The 21,411-nt window shown below is 43.5% G+C and overlaps 1 protein-coding gene across 1 annotated transcript in view; it reads right to left on the bottom strand.

Annotated features, from left to right (window-relative positions):
- LOC124804683 (AN1-type zinc finger protein 2A-like) overlaps window positions 1-21,411 on the bottom strand; it is a 68,295-nt gene that overhangs the window by 28,563 nt on the left and 18,321 nt on the right. Inside the window, exon 4 of the mRNA XM_047264932.1 lies at window positions 9,697-9,904. Coding sequence (XP_047120888.1) covers window positions 9,697-9,904 — 208 coding nt within the window. The remainder of the gene's footprint in view (window positions 1-9,696; window positions 9,905-21,411) is intronic.

Below are 21,411 nucleotides of genomic sequence, written 5' to 3'. Positions count from 1 at the left end.
GCAAAATTCAAATCATCTTTCTTTTTAGATATATTTTTCCCACGTGGAATGTTTCCCTCTATTATAATTTCAAAAAGAGGTTTTTGATGTAGACATAGGCAAGATGGATTCTCAGTATGAAGGAACAAGAAATATTTGTGTAACTTTAGAATCTATTCTCAGAGTAAATACAAATTTGGATGATTATGATACAATGAAGAAATTAATCAGACCTTATCCTGATGATCTGAGTGATAATCTTATCACAGAAATACAAATGTTTAGGTCAGTGAGTGCACTTACTTTTCCACATTTTACAAAGACAACAGAAAACCAAGGGCTTCCATTTCTTCCTCTAAATGAAATTTATAAGTTGAGATTACAAACTGTGTTTCCTGAACTTTGCACAGCACTCAGGGCTTTCATTACCCTACCACTGACTGTTGCTTCAGTGAGAGAGAATTAATAAATTAGCATCCATAAAAAATCATTTATGATCTACTGCCTGCTAAGAGGAACTTAATCATCAAGCACTGTTATCACAGAGCATGAATTTGCTCCTGAAATGAGCTTCAGTGATACAGAAAATAACTGTATCACCTGCAAGAATGGAAGATTCAGTGTTATAGTTCTGGGTGGAGATTTTAATTTGCCAGATATAGACTGGGAGACTCAAACGTTCATAACGGGTGGCAGGGACAAAGAATCCTGTGAAATTTTTTTAAGTGCTTTATCTGAAAACTACCTTGAGCAGTTAAACAGAGAACCGACTCGTGGGGATAACATATTAGACCTTCTGGTGACAAACAGACCCGAACTATTTGAAAAAGTTAACGCAGAACAGGGAATCAGCGATCATAAAGCGGTTATGGCATCGATGATTTCAGCCGTAAATAGGAATATTAAAAAGGGTAGGAAGATTTTTCTGTTTAGAAAAAGTGACAAAAAGCAGATTTCAGAGTACCTGTTGGCTCAACACAAAAGTTTTGTCTCAAGTACAGATAGTGTTGAGGATCAGTGGACGAAGTTCAAAACCGTCGTACATTATGCGTTAGATGAGTATGTGCCAAGCAAGATCGTAAGAGATGGGAAAGAGCCACCGTGGTACAACAACCGAGTTAGAAAACTGCTGCGGAAGCAAAGGGAACTTCACAGCAAACATAAACATAGCCAAAGCCTTGCAGGCAAACAAAAATTACGCGAAGCGAAATGTAGTGTGAGGAGGGCTTTGCGAGAGGCGTTCAATGAATTCGAAAGTAAAGTTCTATGTACTGACTTGGCAGAAAATCCTAAGAAATTTTGGTCTTATGTCAAAGCGGTAGGTGGATCAAAACAAAATGTCCAGACACTCTGTGACCAAAATGGTACTGAAACAGAGGATGACAGACTAAAGGCCGAAATACTAAATGTCTTTTTCCAAAGTTGTTTCACAGAGGAAGATTGCACTGTAGTTCCTTCTCTAGATTGTCGCACAGATGACAAAATGGTAGATATCGAAATAGACGACAGAGGGATAGAGAAACAATTAAAATCGCTCAAAAGAGGAAAGGCCTCTGGACCTGATGGGATACCAGTTCAATTTTACACAGAGTACGCGAAGGAACTTGCCCCCCTTCTTGCAGCGGTGTACCGTAGGTCTCTAGAAGAGCGTAGCGTTCCAAAGGATTGGAAAAGGGCACAGGTCATCCCCGTTTTCAAGAAGGGACGTTGAACAGATGTGCAGAACTATAGACCTATATCTCTAACGTCGATCAGTTGCAGAATTTTGGAACACGTATTGTGTTCGAGTATAATGACTTTTCTGGAGACTAGAAATCTACTCTGTAGGAATCAGCATGGGTTTCGAAAAAGACGGTCATGTGAAACCCAGCTCGCGCTATTCGTCCACGAGACTCAGAGGGCCATAGACACGGGTTCACAGGTAGATGCCGTGTTTCTTGACTTCCGCAAGGCGTTCGATACAGTTCCCCACAGTCGTTTAATGAACAAAGTAAGAGCATATGGACTATCAGACCAATTGTGTGATTGGATTGAGGAGTTCCTAGATAACAGGACGCAGCATGTTATTCTCAATGGAGAGAAGTCTTCCGAAGTAAGAGTGATTTCAGGTGTGCCGCAGGGGAGTGTCATAGGACCGTTGCTATTCACAATATACATAAATGACCTGGTGGATGACATCGGAAGTTCACTGAGGCTTTTTGCAGATGATGCTGTGGTGTACCGAGAGGTTGTAACAATGGAAAATTGTATTGAAATGCAGGAGGATCTGCAGCGAATTGACGCATGGTGCAGGGAATGGCAATTGAATCTCAATGTAGACAAGTGTAATGTGCTGCGAATATACAGAAAGATAGATCCTTTATCATTTAGCTACAAAATAGCAGGTCAGCAACTGGAAGCAGTTAATACCATAAATTATCTGGGAGTACGCATTAGGAGTGATTTAAAATGGAATGATCATATAATGTTGATCGTCGGTAAAGCAGATGCCAGACTGAGATTCATTGGAAGAATCCTAAGGAAATGCAACCCGAAAACAAAGGAAGTAGGTTACAGTACGCTTGTTCGCCCACTGCTTGAATACTGCTCAGCAGTGTGGGATCCGTACCAGATAGGGTTGATAGAAGAGATAGAGAAGATCCAACGGAGAGCAGCGCGCTTCGTTACAGGATCATTTAGTAATCGCGAAAGCGTTACGGAGATGATAGATAAACTCCAGTGGAAGACTCTGCAGGAGAGACGCTCAGTAGCTCGGTACGGGCTTTTATTGAAGTTTCGAGAACATACCTTCACCGAAGAGTCAAGCAGTATATTGCTCCCTCCTACGTATATCTCGCGAAGAGACCATGAGGATAAAACCAGAGAGATTAGAGCCCACACAGAGGCATACCGACAGTCCTTCTTTCCACGAACAATACGAGACTGGAATAGCAGGGAGAACCGATAGAGGTACTGAAGGTACCCTCCGCCACACACCGTCAGGTGGCTTGCGGAGTATGGACGTAGATGTAGATGTAGATGAAACCATTCAGCTGACCCTGACAGTCTGAAATAAACTCTTTAAATCAAGATGACAAAGTATGCTGGAAAGCTTTTTCGTTATAAGTTAGGTTTGTTTTGTTCAGTAGCCATTATTATTATTATTATTATTATTATTATTACTACTACTACTACTACTACTTCTATTACTGTGAGTACTAATTTTTGTGTATTTTCAAATACGGTATATACAATTAGAAATAAATTATTGACAGTTCACAGTGCAGGCAGCATTTATTTACTGCTCATTTGTAAACCAATGTACTGAAGAATCAATATTTGTTATAATTAAGCAATGTGGGCTGAGAAAGCTTGCATACCCTCACAAAAGTTTGTCTAGGGGCCCATGAAATCTACAGGTGGCCCTGATGACCATAACTGTTTTTTGAGCCATGAAGTTGTCTCCTTCCCCCTTACAAACACTGGCACATTGCCCTACAAGATTTTCCTATTACGCATCATGAGTGAAAATAGTCAGAGGATGCTGACTTAGATATACTGCAGTTACGAAGACAAGAGATCACCGTTAAAGCAAGTACTGCTGATGACAACCAATTTAAAGTTTGGAGCACGTGATGTTCCCAATTCAGTCAACTATCAACAATAGTCAAAAAATTATATCTTAACATTCTTTGACAGGTGTATTTTGAACTCTATACAGTTGATGGCACTTTTAACTCTCATGCACTCTTTGTAATATCTATACTGATCACATTTACTCTGCCCATTGTGTATGTGTGTGTGTGTGTGTGTGTGTGTGTGTGTGTGTGTGTGTGTTTTCAGACCTATGTATCTTGTTAAAAAATTGCATATCATCAGGATACCACAATTGCCACATTTGTTGACTCCAGACTACAAGTAAGTTTAGAAAAGTTTAAACACAATATTCAACAGTTTTCTGTCATTGGCAGGTGACAAAACGAAATGTGTATCTGTGGTGTCATCGAGTATAGAGAGTGGCGCAAGAAGTATCGAGCACCATAGATATACTGCACAGCAAAGTAGTGTCACAAGGTGTCAATGAGATGATAGGAAGAAGTCATGCTTCCCGTAGTTTCGTGGCAGCACTATTGCCGCACTTCTGCCACGAAATAGCATCGCCAGAGGCCGGGAGGGAAGTTCTGCTTGAAGTCTGATCCTTCCCACTTCCAGCAAGTTTCTGTCAGAGTAAAGTGTTGTGCTGCCCACTCGCTATGCCACGCCCCATGGCAACTGCCAGGGAGAGAGAGATTTTCATCTCCTGTGAACAGCGCCTACTAGCCAACGCTATCAGAACTATGTCTACAAACTTTTGTCTTCTAGTGACTGTAGTAAAGACACAGTATGACCACCCTGAACTTTTATCAATTCACCACTCAGAAATTGTGGTGCATTTAATGTTTTCCGAATTACAAGTCCATGTATGCAATTTCACAGCTTGTGAGCAAAGATAAGTATTGTTGTAATTAATACATTATTACTTATTCAGCGTATTCTAGTTAACTATATTATTACAAGCCACCCCAGTGTCCAAGAAATCAGACACAACAGTAGTTTTCATTGTACATGGAGACAAAAATGCAGTCAGAACTGTGGACTGGAGGAGGCAAATGACTAAAATTACTGTGCTAAAGAACGATGCACCTGCTGACAGACTGGCCAGCCACTGCAGTGACAAAAGAACACAAGCCAGTGTTCAAACAAGTTGTGTGGCCAGCCTGTTCTCCAGATTCAGTTAGACTTTTTTCCCATTCCTCAGATCAAACAAATGACTGATGGAAGAAATACTCTTTGCATAAAAAGATGCAGAGTCGCACCTAGGCACAACAAAAAAACTGTCACAAATATAGCTTTCGGCCAATAAGGCCTTCGTCAACTTTCCTTTTCATAATATTGTTACATTCCATCCTGGTTTTTCCATTGTTTGATCTTCACATAAAGAGAGCATTCATACACTTAATAATAATAATAACGAATATTATTATTATTATTATGCAGAGTTGGAAGCAAACATTCAGTATGTTCTATCATCTTTCAGGTGTGCATCCAGGATATTATTAATTCTTGTTATGATAGCTCAGCAAACAATCTCACATCCATTTTCAACGTGAATCGCCTGCAAAATTTTTAAATCACTTTATACAGTATTTTGGAGTAAATACACATGTGCAAGAGATAACACAGGTTAGTAACAAGAGCATCAGTCAAAATTTTATGCATTTAAGAGTAAAACAAAGCAAGTACAGAGTCAGTAAATTCACACTTCTTACAAAGTATGTGGTTGACAATTGTGTTGTTGTTGTTGTTGTTGTTGTTGTTGTCTTCAGTCCTGAGACTGGTTTGATGCAGCTCTCCACGCTACTCTATCCTGTGCAAGCTTCTTCATCTCCCAGTACCTACTGCAGCCTACATTCTTCTGAATCTGCTTAGTGTATTCATCTCTTCGTCTCCCTCTTCGATTTTTACCCTCCACGCTGTCCTCAAATATTAAATTGGTGATCCCTCGATGTATCGGAACATGTCCTACCAACCGATCCCTTCTTCTGGTCAAGTTGTGCCACAAACTCCTCTTCTCCCCAATTCTATTCAATACCTCCTCATTAGTTATGTGATCTACCCATCTAATCTTCAGCATTCTTCTGTAGCACCACATTTCGAAAGCTTCTATTCTCTTCTTGTCTAAACTATTTATCGTCCACGTTTCACTTCCATACATGGCTACACTCCATACAAATACTTTCAGAAACGACTTCCTGACATTTAAATCTATACTCGATGTTAACAAATTTCTCTTCTTCAGAAACTCTTTCCTTGCCATTACCAGTCTACATTTTATATCTTCTCTACTTTGACCATCATCAGTTATTTTGCTCCACAAATAGCAAAGCTCCTTTACTACTTTAAGTGCCTCATTTCCTAATCTAATTCCCTCAGCATCACCCGACTTAATTCGACTACATTCCATTATCCTCGTTTTGCTTTTGTTGATGTTCATCTTATATCCTCCTTTCAAGACACTGTCCATTCCGTTCAACTGCTCTTCCAAGTCCCTTGCTGTGTCTGACAGAATTACAATGTCATCGGCGAACCTCAACGTTTTTATTTCTTCTCCATGGATTTTAATACCTACTCGTAACTTTTCTTTTGTTTCCTTTATTGCTTGCTCAATATACAGATTGAACAGCATCGGGGATAGGCTACAACCCTGTCTCACTCCCTTCCCAACCACTGCTTCCCTTTCATACCACTCGACTCTTATAACTGCTATCTGGTTTCTGTACAAACTGTAAATAGCCTTTCGCTCCCTATATTTTACCCCTGCCACCTTTAGAATTTGAAAGAGAGTATTCCAATCAACATTGTCAAAAGCTTTCTCTAAGTCTACAAATGCTAGAAATGTAGGTTTGCCTTTTCTTAATCTTTCTTCTAAGATAAGTCGTAGAGTCAGTACTGCCTCACGTGTTCCAACATTTTTACGGAATCCAAACTGATCTTCCCCGAGGTCGGCTTCTATCAGTTTTTCCATTTGTTTGTAAAGAATTCGTGTTAGTATTTTGCAGCCGTGGCTTATTAAACTGATAGTTCGGTAATTTTCACATCTATCGACACCTGCTTTTTTTGGAATTGGAATTATTATATTCTTCTTGAAGTCTGAGGGAATTTCGCCTGTCTCATACATCTTGCTCACGAGATTGTAGAGTTTTGTCAGGACTGGCTCTCCCAAGGCTGTCAGTAGTTCTAATGGAATGTTGTCTACTCCGGGGGCCTTGTTTCGGCTTAGGTCTTTCAGTGCTCTGTCAAACTCTTCACGCAGTTTCATATCTCCCATTTCATTTTCATCTACATCCTCTTCCATTTCCATAATATTGTCCTCAAGTACATCGCCCTTGTATAGACCCTCTATATACTCCTTCCACCTTTCTGCTTTCCCTTCTTTGTTTAGAACTAGTTTTCCACCTGAGCACTTGGTATTCATTCAAGTGGTTCTCTTTTCTCCAAAGGTCTCTTTAATTTTCCTGTAGGCAGTATCTATCTTACCTCTCATGAGATAAGCCTCTACATCCTTACATTTGTCCTCTAGCCATCCCTGCTTAGCCATTTTGCACTTCCTGTCGATCTTATTTTTGAGACGTTTGTATTCCTTTTTGCCTGCTTCATTTACTGCATTTTTATATTTTCTCCTTTTATCAATTAAAATCAATATTTCTTCTGTTACCCAAGGGTTTCTACTAGCCCTCGTCTTTTTACCTATTTGATCCTCTGCTCCCTTCACTATTTCATCCCTCAAAGCTACCCATTCTTCTTCTACTGTATTTCTTTCCCTCATTCCTGTCAATTGTTCCCTTATGCTCTCCCTGAAACACTGTACAACCTCTGGTTCTTTCAGTTTATCCAGGTCCCATCTCCTTAAATTCCCACCTTTGTGCAGTTTCTTCAGTTTTAATCTACAGTTCATAACCAATAGATTGTGGTCAGAGTCCACATCTGCTCCTGGAAATGTCTTACAATTTAAAATCTGGTTCCTAAATCTCTGTCTTACCATTATATAATCTATCTCATACCTTTTAGTATCTCCAGGGTTCTTCCACGTATACAACCTTCTTTCATGATTCTTGAACCAAGTATTAGCTATGATTAAGTTATGCTCTGCGCAAAATTCTACCAGGCGGCTTCCTCTTTCATTTCTTAGCCCCAATTCATATTCACCTACTGTGTTTCCTTCTCTCCCTTTCCCTACTCTCGAATTCCAGTCACCCATGACTATTAAATTTTCGTCTCCCTTCACTACCTGAATAACTTCTTTTATCTCATCATACATTTCACCAATTTCTTCGTCATCTGCAGAGCTAGTTGGCATATAAACTTGTACTACTGTAGTAGGCATGGGCTTTGTATCTATCTTGGCCACAATAATGCGTTCACTATGCTGTTTGTAGTAGCTTACCCGTACTCCTATTTTTTATTCATTATTAAACCTACTCCTGCATTACCCCTATTTGATTTTGTATTTATAACCCTGTATTCAGCTGACCAAAAGTCTTGTTCCTCCTGCGACCGAACTTCACTAATTCCCACTATATCTAACTTTAACCTGTCCATTTCCCTTTTTAAATTTTCTAACCTACCTGCCCGATTAAGGGATCTGACATTCCACGCTCTGATCCATAGAACGCCAGTTTTCTTTCTCCTGATAACGACATCCTCTTGAGTAGTCCCCGCCGGGAGATCTGAATGGGGGACTATTTTACCTCCGGAATATTTTACCCAAGAGGACGTCATCATCATTTAATCATACAGTAAAGCTGCATGCCCTCGGGAAAAATTACGGTTGTAGTTTCCCCTTGTTTTCAGCCGTTCGCAGTACCAGAACAGCAAGGCCATTTTGTTTAGTGTTACAAGGCCAGATCAGTCAATCATCCAGACTGTTGCCCCTGCAACTACTGAAAAGGCTGCTGCCCCTCTTCAGGAACCACACGTTTGTCTGGCCTCTCAACAGATACCTCTCTGTTGTGGTTGCACCTACGGTACGGCTATCTGTATCGTTGAGGCACGCAAGCCTCCCCACCAACGGCAAGGTCCATGGTTCAGGGGGGGAGGTTGACAATTATGGATGGCATATGGTGGAGTACCAGGCAGTGAATACTTAGAACAACATTTCCTTTAAGAACATTTCCATTTTAATAGAATATCTAAATATCTCTTCCAAGTGTACCAGTTCACCCTGTAGGCTGCCAGCATCGAACGCTATGTGAGCCCTCTGTTCTAAAGTTTTAAGTACATTACTCATAGTTTGCGAAAGGATATGAGAGCTAGGTGCCTACCAGTATAATCAGTATGGGTGAGCTTACAGTAAATGCAATGCCCTAAAAACCCATCTTCCTTATGTCTAATAACAACTCCAGAAACAGTAGACAGCCATTAATTTCCCATTACATTATAAATTTGATATTTTCTTGAATGGAGTTAAGATGTTTGAGAAACACAAAAATTCAGTAAATTTTTATTGGATCATAGCACGGCTTTTCCAAAAATGTAAAAAGTTCTTGGGGAAATATCAGCAAACAATATTAGAAAAATAGATAGTTTAAGTGATGTTAGATAGCCAATCTCTAGGGAAAACGTGCTGTCAGAATGCAGACAGCTGCAGCTAGTTGTCAGCTATTTCTTGGTATGGTGAATCCAATACTTACATGCAGTTCTGAGGTTTTCTTAAAAAACTGAAAGAATTATGTTCATGCTAATGTGATTACAATCCACACCACAGTTTAAACAGTATCTCATTAACACTATTTTACTATGCACAAGATTTTCAGTATGAATCTCCCACCTACATAAATTTCTTTACAGAACTAGGCTTTGAACCACAGCTCAATATGAACATGTCTTGTATGAGCACTGGCCTCCCATTTCAGCTCACCTGGTCTTGTACATGCAAATTTAATGTATTTTATTTACTCTTGCCTTCTACTGTCCTATCAATGAACATATCAGATGCCATATCTCTACAGCAGCACAAGTATTAATGCTGGATACAAAAAGACATACAATCTGATCACTGCGTACAAGCATGTCGAACATAAATGTCTCATCACAAATAACTCCCTAACTCCGTAACTCCCACATGGTAAGGTTACAAACTGACATCTCCACAATAAGAACATATACTCAAGTCTAATAAAAGGTATGGCACTGACTCACCTTTCTACTAGTTTTGGCAGTGTGAGACTGACAGTCACTGTCAATGTGCGCACCAACTGTGATATCAGGCGGTTCTCCTCGTTTCACAGGTATAGGTACATTGCACAGTGGACACACTGGCACCTGTACATCTTTTTTATACGCTGAAGGACAGCTGTGGCTGTTATACGAGACATGATCTTTACTGCAAACAATCAAAACACAACATGTATTAGCTCGTAAGATATATGAATGAGTGTCATGGAAATGGAAATTAAGTCCCATGCTTCTTGACAGAGCGTAGGGAAACAATGCGGGAGACCCACACTGCTGTACTAGGCAAGAATGGAGGTGGTTTGCTGTTGCCTTCCTCCGAACATAATGGGGATGAATGATGATGATGATGAAGACGTCACAACAACACCCAGTCATCTTGGGGCAGGTGAAAATCCCTGACCCTGCCAGGAATCAAACCCAGCAACCCGTGCTCAGGAAGTGAGAACGCTACCGTGAGACAATGAGCGGCAGACTAATGAGTGTTGTAGATTAAGTAATTTAAGGAGACAAGGTAACAACTCACCAAACTGTTATTAAAGCACTGAGAGGAACATAAACAAGACAATGTTGCTAGCTATTCAACGAATTCTTCTTCAGAGCTACAGAACACATGCAAACACGTCAATCTCCCCCCCCCCCCTCCCCTCACACACACACACACACACACACACACACACACACACACACACACACACACACAGCAACACTGTCCCTAATCAACAACATCGTGCCACACTGCGGCTTGAACAGGGATAATGGGTTGCGTCAAGGGATGTGGGAGAGAGAAGAAAGGAGCAGTGAACAGGAGGGAATACTGAGGAAGAGTGGCTGATAGCTGCAAAGGTAAGACAGCAGATGTAAAAGACAGGAATGTTCCACAGGTGAGTTCTTTTTTGGGAGAGTGAGATAAAGGAAGGAGGAGACTGGGGAGGGAAGCATTTGAATGCAGGATGGATCATGGGGCAGGAGTGGAGAAGTGGGGGGAGGGGGGGGCAGGGACTAGCAGGCACTAAGCCAGGAGGATTGCATGATCACAGAATGTGTTTAATGGACAATTTCAATCTACATAATTGAGAGTAGCTCATCTTGGGTAGCAAGGTTCCAGAAGACATAATTTTTGAAGCAGCAGTCGAAATTGGGCATATTGTGTTTAGCAACATGTTTAGTCGTTTTGAGTGACCAGCTGATTGCTGGTTATGCCAATATAAAATGCTGTGTAGACATCACAGTAGAGCTAGTATATGAAAGAACTGCTTTCACAGATGTTCCTGCCTCTGGTTGGATGGAATAAGTCTGTGATGGGACTGGAAAAGCCTGCAATAGGTGGATTTACTGGCTATCAAGAAAAAGTGTTCAGAAAAGTGGATTCTGAAAGCACGGAAAAGGAAGAGAAGCTTCGAATGACAGTAACAGGACACTGAATAACGCTAATGAATGTAAGGAATTCTACAGAAACATCAATAATTTCAGAAAGGAATTTCAACCAAAAACAGCACAATGTAGAGGACAGAATGGTGAGCTAATAGTATCACAGGAAAGAGTGTTACATTGTTTGGCAGAGTACTTTAGAGAATTATTATTCTCAGAGAATGCTGAAGTATGAGATCTACCTGAAAACAAACAAGTGAAAGAAGAGGAAAATGGGATGCCCTCAATGCAAGAGATTCGGTTAGCAATAAAGAAACTAGCCAAAAATACATCAACTGGCAATGACAATCTGCCAGCTGATGTGGTGGAGAAAATCTTGTTAGATGCAAGCATGCCCTGATCTAAAATATATGGAGGCAAAAAGTCATCCCAGATGATTGGAGTGACATGTGCTACACGTAAAAGAGAGACATCATGGAATGTGTAAACTACTGGGGAGTTACATTACTGAACACCACATATGGAATATTCTCCTACCTGCTTTGCTCCCATGTAAAATCTTTTGCAGAAAAAGCAACAGAGATATCAGGCAGGCTTTAAATCTGGTAATTAACTACTGACCAAATATCCAACCTGAGGCAGATATTTGGGAGGGGGAAAAAAAACCTGAGGGAATACAATATAGAAAAACATATTACATTTGTTGATATTAAAGCAGCATATGACACCACAAAAAGTAATAAGCTTATTGATACCATGAATGAACTGGGCATACCACGACATTTAATACACCTCACAATTTTGACTAAGGAAAAAGTTGTATGTAAAGTACAGATACAAGGAAAGTTAACACTAAGTTTTGGAACTAACTGTGTGTGAGGCATGGGGATGCACTCTCATGTATGCTTTTTAACATAGCACTAGAGAAACTAATAAGGACAGCTCAAATCAACACAACAAACACAATATACAACTGAATGGTGCAGCTTCTGGCCTATGCAGTTGATGTAGATATTATTGCAAGAACAGAACTAGCTGCTAAATAAACATATAGGCTACTGATGGTAGAAGCAACAGGAATGGGACTGAGGATGAACACCAATAAAACCAAATACATGTGAATAATACGACTAGAACTAAATACACTGTTAGAAATTGACCAAGTGCAAATAGAATCTGTTATTGAATTTGTCTATCTGGGTCCACTGGTAACATCACAGAATGATATTATGATGGAAATAAAGTGGGGCATCCACCCAGCTGATAAATGACTTTATGGGCTGGACTCAGAAGTCCAGAAATCTGTCCAGAAGAACAAAGTGTCAGCCATATAAAAATTTTAATACATCCAGTATTAACGTATGGCTAAGAAGCCTGGTCACTGACAACTGTGTGAAGAGCTAGTAAGATGTTTTTGAACGAAAGGTGTTGTGTAAAATCTTTGGGGCAACTAATGAAGATGAAGCATGGATGGACTACATAATTTTGAACTTGACAGATTATATAAAGATCTTGAAATCATAAAGTTCATTAAAATCCATGTTTTTTGCATGGAACATGAAAACCAAACTGTGTAAGGGACTGCTCATCACTGCACTTGTACTATCTGTGTGTAGCCAGACTAAGGTCGGTTTATGGGATTGATGGGACCAGACTACTAGGGCCATCGGTCCCTTTTTCCACGAACTTAAAACATCTACAAAGAATAAAAACGAACAAGGGAGATGACAGAGACGACACAGGACAAGAAAGACACAGACAGAGACCAGAAAATAGAAATTAAAATCACACCGAGTGTGACAGTGATTGGCCGACCATAGAAAAAAAGGAAAAGCTAACCACCAAGAAACGCACTAAAAACCCCAGTCTAAAATCGTAGGCCAAAGGTCAGACTCAACACAAAAAAGGACAAACACTTAGATCAAACGATAGAAAACCCCTACACAAATAAAACTCAAAACTAAATCTGCCATCCCAACGTCATCTGATAAAAGTGCAGGAAGCGTATCAGGCAGCGCAAACGTCTGCCTGAGCAGAGTTGAAAGCGGGCAGTCCAACAAGAAGTGGGCCACCATCAAAGCTGAAACGCAGCAAGATAAAGGTGGGTCCTCGCGGCACAAAAAATAGCTATGTGTCATCCAGGTGTGGCCAATGCGCAGCCGGCACAGGACAACAGAGTCCTTGCAAGAGACCCGCAAGGGGGAGCGCCATGCACCGGTAGCCTCCTTGATGGCCTGAAGTTTGTTGGGTGAAGGAAGGGTGCACCATTCTTCACCCCAGGTGCGAAGTATCTTCTGCCACAAAACTGACCTGAGAGGTCGCTCTCCGAAAGGCCAATCTCCAAGGCTGGTGCACCGACAGCCTGTTTGGCCAGCGTGTCAACACATTCATTTCCCGGGATGCCTACACGCCCCGGGGTCAAAACAAAGACCACAGAGTGGCCGCAACAGGCAAGAGTTTGGAGGGTCTCCTGGATAGCCATCACCAGGCGAGAATGAGGGAAACACTGGTCGATAGCTGGTAAACTGCTCAGGGAGTCACTACAGATAACGAAGGTCTCACCTGAGCAAGAGCAGATATACTCTAGTGCGCGAGAGGAGGCAGCTTGGCACTAAAAACACTGCAGCCAGCCGGCAATGAGTATTGCTCATAATGATCCCCTAGAGTAAGAGCATAACTGACAAGAGCAGCAACCATTACACCATCACTATAGACAATGGCAGAGCCTTGAAACACGGCAAAGATTGAAAGAAAGCAATGGTGGAGGGCCTCAGGAGGGACTGAGTCCTTCGGGCCCTGTGCCAAATCGAGCCGAAGGCATGGGCAGGGCACACACCACGGGGGTATACGCAGAGGGGCTCAAAAAAGAGGTGGAAGAGGGAAAACCTCAAGCCCAGAGAGAAGAGCTCTGATGCGAACCACAATTGTACTTCCTCACCGCAGCCGCCATTCTGGAAGATGGACGACCGACTGAGGGAACAGAAGATGATGATTGGGATGCCCAGGCAAGCTACAAACGTGTGTAGCATAAGCAGTCAGTAATTGTTGGTGCTGGAACCGCAATGGAAGGACACGTGCCTCCACAAGTATGATGTTGACAGAGCTTGTCTGGAAAGCTCCAGTGGCAAGTCAGATCCGACTGAAGGATGGGGTCCAGCAACTGCAATGTGGGAGGGGATGCCGAACCATAAGGCAGGCTTCCATAATCTAGACGAGATGGAATTAACGCCTGGTACAGCTGTAGAAGGGTAGACCGATCGGCACCTCAGCTGGTGTGACTCAAGCAATGAAGAGCGTTAAGGTGCTGCCAGCACATTTGTTTAAGCTGCCGAATATGAGGCAGCCAAGTCAACCGGGTATCAAAAACCAATCCCAAAAACCAATGTGTCTCCACCACAGCAAGAGCTTGGTTGTCAAGATGAAGCCGTGACTCAGGGTGAACAGTGCGTCGCCAGAAGAAATGCCAAACGCAGGTCTTGGCAGCCGAAAACTGGAAGCCACGCACTACAGCCCACGACTGCACCTTGCTGATAGCACCCTGCAGCTGCCATTCAGCAGCTGCAATGACAGAGGAGCTGAAGTATAGGCAGCAGTCGTCAGCATACAAGGAAGCTGAGACAGACGTTCCAACCACCAGCCCATTAATTGCAATTAAAAAGAGGCAGACACATAAGACAGATCCTTGCAGTACCCCATTCTTGGGAACTCGAGAGGAACTATGGGAGGCTGCAACTTGCACGCGGAAAGAACGAAGCGCCAGAAATTTTTGTATGAAAATCAGGAGCGAACCCCAAAGACCCCAACCTTGAAGCGTGGAGAGGATGTGATGTCGCCATGTCATATCGTATGCCTTCCGCATGTCAAAAAAGACGGCGACCAGATGCTGAAGGCGGACAAAGGCCACATGGATGGCAGACTCCAGGCACACCAGATTATCGGTGGCAGAGCGGCCCTTATGGAAACCACCCTGAGACGGAGCCAGAAGGCCCCGAGACTCAAGTAGACAACTCGGCCTCCAGCTCACCATACGTTCAAGCAACTGGCAAACAATGTTGGTGAGGGTGGTAGCTGTCCACCTCCAGTGGGTTCTTGCCAGGATTCAACACTGGGATTATGATGCTTTCCCACCACTGCTATGGGAACTCACCCTCAACCCAGATATGGTTGAAAAGGTCTAGGAGGTGTCACTGGCAGTCCACCAAGAGGTGTCTGAGCATCTGACAGTGGATGTGATCTGGCCCGGGAGCCGTGTCACGGCAAGCAGCCCACTCACTGGACGGAGCATTGTACGATTCAGGGCGGCGTGTGTGAAATGCAAGGCTCCGACGTTCCAACCACTCTTTCAGGGAGCGGAAGGTCAGTGGGTAATTCGCAGGAGCGGAACTCTGAGCAAAATGTTCCGCTAAGTAGTTTACAATTGTGTCGGAGTCAGTACAAACTGCTCCATTCAGTGAAGCGCAGGTACACTGACAGGGGTCCAATAGCCATAGGATCGCCTAATCTTAGCCCAAACCTGCGATGGAGAGGTACGGAGGCCAATGGTGGAGATATACCCTTCCCAGCACTCCTGCTTGCATTGGCGAATGAGGCAGCGGGCTCGCGCACGGAGCTGTTTAAAGGCGATGAGGTGTTCCAATGAGGGATGCCACTTGCGACGCCGGAGTGCCAGCCTGCAATCTTTAATCGCCTCGGCGATCTCGGGTGACCACCAAGGCACAGTCCTCTGCTGAGGGGACCCAGAAGAACAGGGAACAGCAGATTCTGCGGCAGTAACGATGCTGGTGGCGACCGGATGAACCAGCACATCAATGGCGTCATTGGTAAGAGCCTCAATATTGGCAATGGAGGTGAACAAGTCCCAGTCAGCCTTACTCATAGCACATCTGCCGGGGCGCCCAGAAAAGTGACACTGTGGCAATGACAGAAAGATCGGAAAGTGGTCTCTACCGCACAAGTCATCATGCACACTCCACTGGACAGATGGTAGTAGGCTAGGGCTGCAGATCAAAAGGTCGATGGCTGAGTACGTGCCATGTGCCACAATGAAATGTGTGAAGGCACCAGTATTTAAAAGGGAGGTCGAGCTGTGACAATACTTGCTCAACAACACGGCCTCGGCCTGTTGCCACTGATCCACCCCACAGAGGGTTATGGGCATTGAAGTCGCCCAGTAACAAAAAAGGCGGTGGCAATTGGTGTATCAGTGCAGCTAGGACATGCTGCGGGACATCACCATCCGGTGGAAGATAGAGACTGTAGACAGTTACAGCCTGAGGCGTCCACACCTGAACAGCCACAGCCTCTAAAGGTGCTTGTAAAGGGACAGCCTCGGTGTAAAGAGAGTGAAGGATGTAGATGCAGACGCCACCAGATACCCTCCCATAAGCTGCCCGGTTCTTGTAATAACCCCGATAGCCATGGAGGGCGGGGATTTGCATCGCCGAAAACCAAGTTTCCTCAAGAGCAATGCAGAGGAAAGGGTGAAGGCTGAGAAGTTGCGGAGCTCAGCAAGATGGTGGAAAAAACCGCTGCAGTTCCACTGGAGGATGACATTGTCCATGACCGAGAAAGGCATGAAGGGACCAAGGAGGCAGATTACGCTGCTGGGTCACCTGCTGCCACTGATTGAGTACCGATGGGAGCGACATTCATCATGTCTGAGGGACCGGTGAGATCTAGGTCCTCAGCAGACGCCAGAATCTCCATCATGTCCTCAGATGCAGAGCTTGTAGGTAGCAGTGGAATGGATGCCACTGCAATTTCCTTGGTCTTAGGGGTCTTTGATTTTGATTTCTCACGCTGTTCCTTTGGTTTCTCTTGCTGGGAGGGCTTCTTTGATTCAGTCTCCGGGACTGAAGAGGACCGCAAAGCCCTACGACCACCTACCTGGGGCTTCTTCAGCCCCTGGCGGGTGTCTGGTTTGCCACTGGTAGGAACCTGGGAAGGGAGTGACCCAAGGGATCCCTTCCTAGTGAGAGAAGCCAAAGAAGACTTATGCTTCTCCGGCTTAGAAGTCGGGACTGGTGTCCCCAATGGTTGAGGGGGTGCAGTTCCCGAGGTAGGTGGTGCGGGAGCAGCAGGGAGGGAAGCGCCCCCCACCATCAAGGGGGCAGGTGTGGTCCTCTGGCTCTGAGAGCTGACTGTACGTGGTGCAACGGATGGAGCTGTAACAGGAGTGACAGTGGCAGCATAAGATGACGTCATGCACACGGGATGAAGCTGTTCAAATTTCCGTTTAGCCTCAGTTTAGGTCAGTCGGTCCAGGGTCTTGTATTCCATTATTTTCCGTTCCTTCTGTCCAGTGAGCAAGGGGGATGGTGCTCTCCGCAGTTGATACAGATGGGAAGCGGGGCACATGGAGTATCGGGATGGGATGGACGACCACAATCGCAACATATGAGGTTGGATGCACAGCGGAAAGACATATGGCCAAACTTCCAACACTTGAAGCACCACATCGGGGGAGGGATATATGGCTTAACCTCACAGCAGTAGACCATCACCTTCACCTTCTCGGGTAATGTGTCACCCTCGAAGGCCAAGATGATGGCACCGGTGGCAACCTGATTATCCCTCGGACCCCAGTGGATTTGCCGGATGAAATGCACACCTCGTCGCTCTAAGTTGGCACGCAGCTCGTCATCGGACTGTAAAGAAGGTCCCTGTGGAAGATAATGCCCTGGACCATATTTAAGTTTTTATGGGGCATGATAGTAACAGAAACATCCCCCATCTTCTTACAATCGAGTATGCTCATGACTGGGCAGAGGATGCTGTTTTTATCAAGACTGACCCAGACCGCATTTTTGACAAGCCCTCCACCTCCCCGAACTTGTACTCTAAATGCTCTACAAAGAACTGAGGCTTCGTGGACACACAGGTTCCTCATCAGCTCTCATACAGACTAGATACCGGGGCGAATACATCTCACTGTCATTCACAGCCGGTCGTTCCTCCCAAGATATGGAGAGCAAGCGGGACTGCAATGCAATGACGAATAAGCTGGCTAAAGATCTCAATGCACGATGGACAGAATGCACCAAGTAAGATGCCCTTCCCCAATTGGCTCGCTCTTCGGAATAATTTTGAAATATGGTGGTCAAACCCAAGAGGGGACCATCACATAAGAGCCGAAACGTTTGAGACTCCTTTTAGTTGCCTCTTATGACAGGCAGGAATACCGCGGGCCCTATTTTTACCCCCGAACCCACAAGGGGATAGCCGGACTAAGTAGTACAAAGAGTATTACTTCAGTCAATATCACAGAACCAGAGCAATATTTCATGTGCATCCCTGCACTTACTTGCTTGAAGACATTAGAGAACCACAGGAAAACAAAATCATGATGATCAGATGGTAATTTGGAATATGCTCTTAAATATGAATCCATAGTTCTACGACCACCCCATTCATTCAAAGAAATCTAACACACTGACAATTACACTCACTAATTACAAACTGTTATTTCAATGAAAACTGTTTCCAGTTTTCTTACATCACCTCCGAATATATTTGATTTGCCAGCATAACAACAGCCTCTGATGGACAAAATCCAAATACCGCATTCCTCTTCTTTTCATAATTAAAATCACATTTTCATTCCACCAGCTTCTCAAGTTCTATGTTTATGATAGAAGTAAATTGTCCATAATATATATTTCATATTAATTAATTTGTTTATAATAATAGCTGATGTTAACAGTTTTCTGGACAGTATGTCATGTGCGAATTATGTACCAAGTGCTGATACCTGACTGGTACGCTTATGCACAGCAAAGAACTGCTATGATCCTAGCAATGCTCAGCTATATTTACATTATGTCTAACTGAAGTGTGCAAATATTACAACAATGGAAAGTTTTTTGTATAACAAAAATAAAGACATATGGAAGATCACTATTTAACTAAAAGAAACTATCACAACCAACTTTCTTTTAGTTTAAATAATGGCAAACAAAGCAATGAACAGTAGCTGCACACTAATTTGTAAATCCTAAAAGCAACTAAGTTAACTAGTAAAATAAAATAATAATAAAGCACAATAAAAATAAAACAATAAAATACTTTTAAAAGGATAAATGCCCAGAAATATGTAAGAATAATATAACATGCTGTGAACTTGAAGAATTTGTGAGATTGGGGTGTAAAAGATAGCCTAAGGAACAAACTAATTGTTCCTTCCCAAGCTGTAAAAATAAATGCAAAAATTTAGTACGCATTTACACTGACACTGTGTTACCATCCACAACAGATGCCAAGTCACCCTTCATAACCACACACTGCCCTCAAATGTGTAAACTGTGTGTTGTCATCAACGGACAGCTGTTGCCAGAGTAGGAACCTGTGCCTTAGATGACAATGCCTAATCTGCAAGCAATTAGACCTTCATTTCACCTCTGTTAAAGGTTAAGTTAAAAATGAGACCAGCAATCTGTGCCTAGACAAAATCAGACCACAGCCAAAGTGAGGCACTAGCTAGTGGACTGCTAGGCCAGCATTTCGCAACCACGTCTGCAATGACAAATTGTACGTGCCAAAACTGGGCCAGCCTGCTGGGGGGTATTACAGCCTGAGCACAACAACTGGGTCATCATCCCATTCCGGACTATTCATCGTGGCCAGCCAGCACTGCCATTACCATGAAACCGGCATGGAGCAGCAGTATCTAAACGCAGCTGAACGGCAGGGCAATTGTGTGATGTTGAGCCTATGCTGTTCTGTGCCATGTCAATGACACAGACGCGTGCACCTCTGCCAGAACATGAACTGCTGCCTAAGCACCTGTGTGCCAGGGCAAGTGAACACTTTGCCGCCATGCTGGGAGTATGACGTGAAGGATCAGCCATCTCTGCTATTATCAGGGTATCAACCGAAAACCTCTACACTCCAAGTCCTGGAACATGATGTGGCCTGATGTTCTTACAGCAGCAGCCACCACCCTGTGCCAAAAAAAGTCAAGAGTAATGGTTGCCCACTGCTGTCAACACAGTACCGGCATACTGCGAATGTGCTGTCTCAGCTCACTGCCTCCCAAGCAACGTACACCATCACTTGCCACCTCAGCGTCAGGATATTACGAGGGAACATTGGACTGCACCACAGAATAGGACCACATGCACATGCATTCCCATGTACAATTCCTCTCAGTTCCCTAAATACAAACACCGAGTCTCCAGTAACAGTCTAAGTAGAAGATTGCGGAGCCACTATTTACTTTCAAAGTGATGTAACAATGAATGTACCAGTACAAATTTTACTTTGTAGTGGAGTGTGCACTGGTTTTAAATTTCTTGGCAGCTTAAACTCTATGCCAGATTGGACCTAAAACAAAGGACCTTTGCCTCTTGCACAAAAGTACTCTACCAACTAATCTCAGGTCCCAGGTTCCAGTCCTAGTGTGGCACACAGTTTTAATCACTGTGGAAGTTTCATAACGTACAAGTCCTATAATCACAGTTGGAATTGGGTATCGGAATTTGTAAAGAACTAAACATAAGATTTTAGGTAGTTGTCGAAAGCTAGGATTCGTGGTTTATCTGACCTGTGGAAAGGTGCACTGACCTTGTGAAACGACATCCAACAAAGGCTCATGATTGGTTGCATCCTCTGGATCACTTCGAAGAGCCTGCAAAGGTTTCGTTGTGTCCAGTGATAAATCTTCTTCAGATGTGACTGAGGCACAGTGTGGATTTGCAAAATTGAAAAGGAAGTGTACGCCACACCTTTCTCACATTTTCTGCTCTCTTCATTTTCGCAGGAAGAGCATCAGAAGGAAATATACAAACACACAAGGCTGAGGCCCAGCTGTGATTAGTAGTGATCTTGGGATGGTTAGTGAAAAACAGAAGATGTGATGGGTAGGGAAGGGGAGTGATAGCATGGTAGGAGTGGAAAGATGCTGTACTGCTGGCTGTGAGAATGTGCAGGAACATGGCAGGGTCAGGATAGTGGGCCACTAAGTGCAGCATTGGGAGGCTGAGCTGGAGGGTAGGAAGGGGGGAAGGAGGAGAACGAAGAGAAGCAGAGAAAAGGAAGGACTATGCAGGAGTGCTGAGGAGATGAAACGCACATGTGAGGCTGGAACAGGAGCAAGGAAAGGCCAACAGAGGCAGTTGGAAGACATGAAATTGTAAATGTTGAGGCCAGGAGAAACAAACAAAATATTGCAGGAAGAGCTCCCACTTGCACAGTTCAGAAAGATAAGTTAACATTGGTGGAAAAAGTCCAGCTGTCACCGGCTGTAAAGCAGTCACTGAAGTAGGGCACACTATGCTGCATGGCAACTGAGTGGTCCAGTTTTTCTTGGTATTT

The sequence above is a fragment of the Schistocerca piceifrons genome, chromosome 7, assembly GCF_021461385.2.
Source record: "Schistocerca piceifrons isolate TAMUIC-IGC-003096 chromosome 7, iqSchPice1.1, whole genome shotgun sequence".
In the NCBI taxonomy this organism is placed as follows: domain Eukaryota; kingdom Metazoa; phylum Arthropoda; class Insecta; order Orthoptera; family Acrididae; genus Schistocerca; species Schistocerca piceifrons.
The sequence above is the reverse complement of the archived record's forward strand: the minus strand, read 5'-3'. Positions and strand labels throughout refer to the sequence as shown.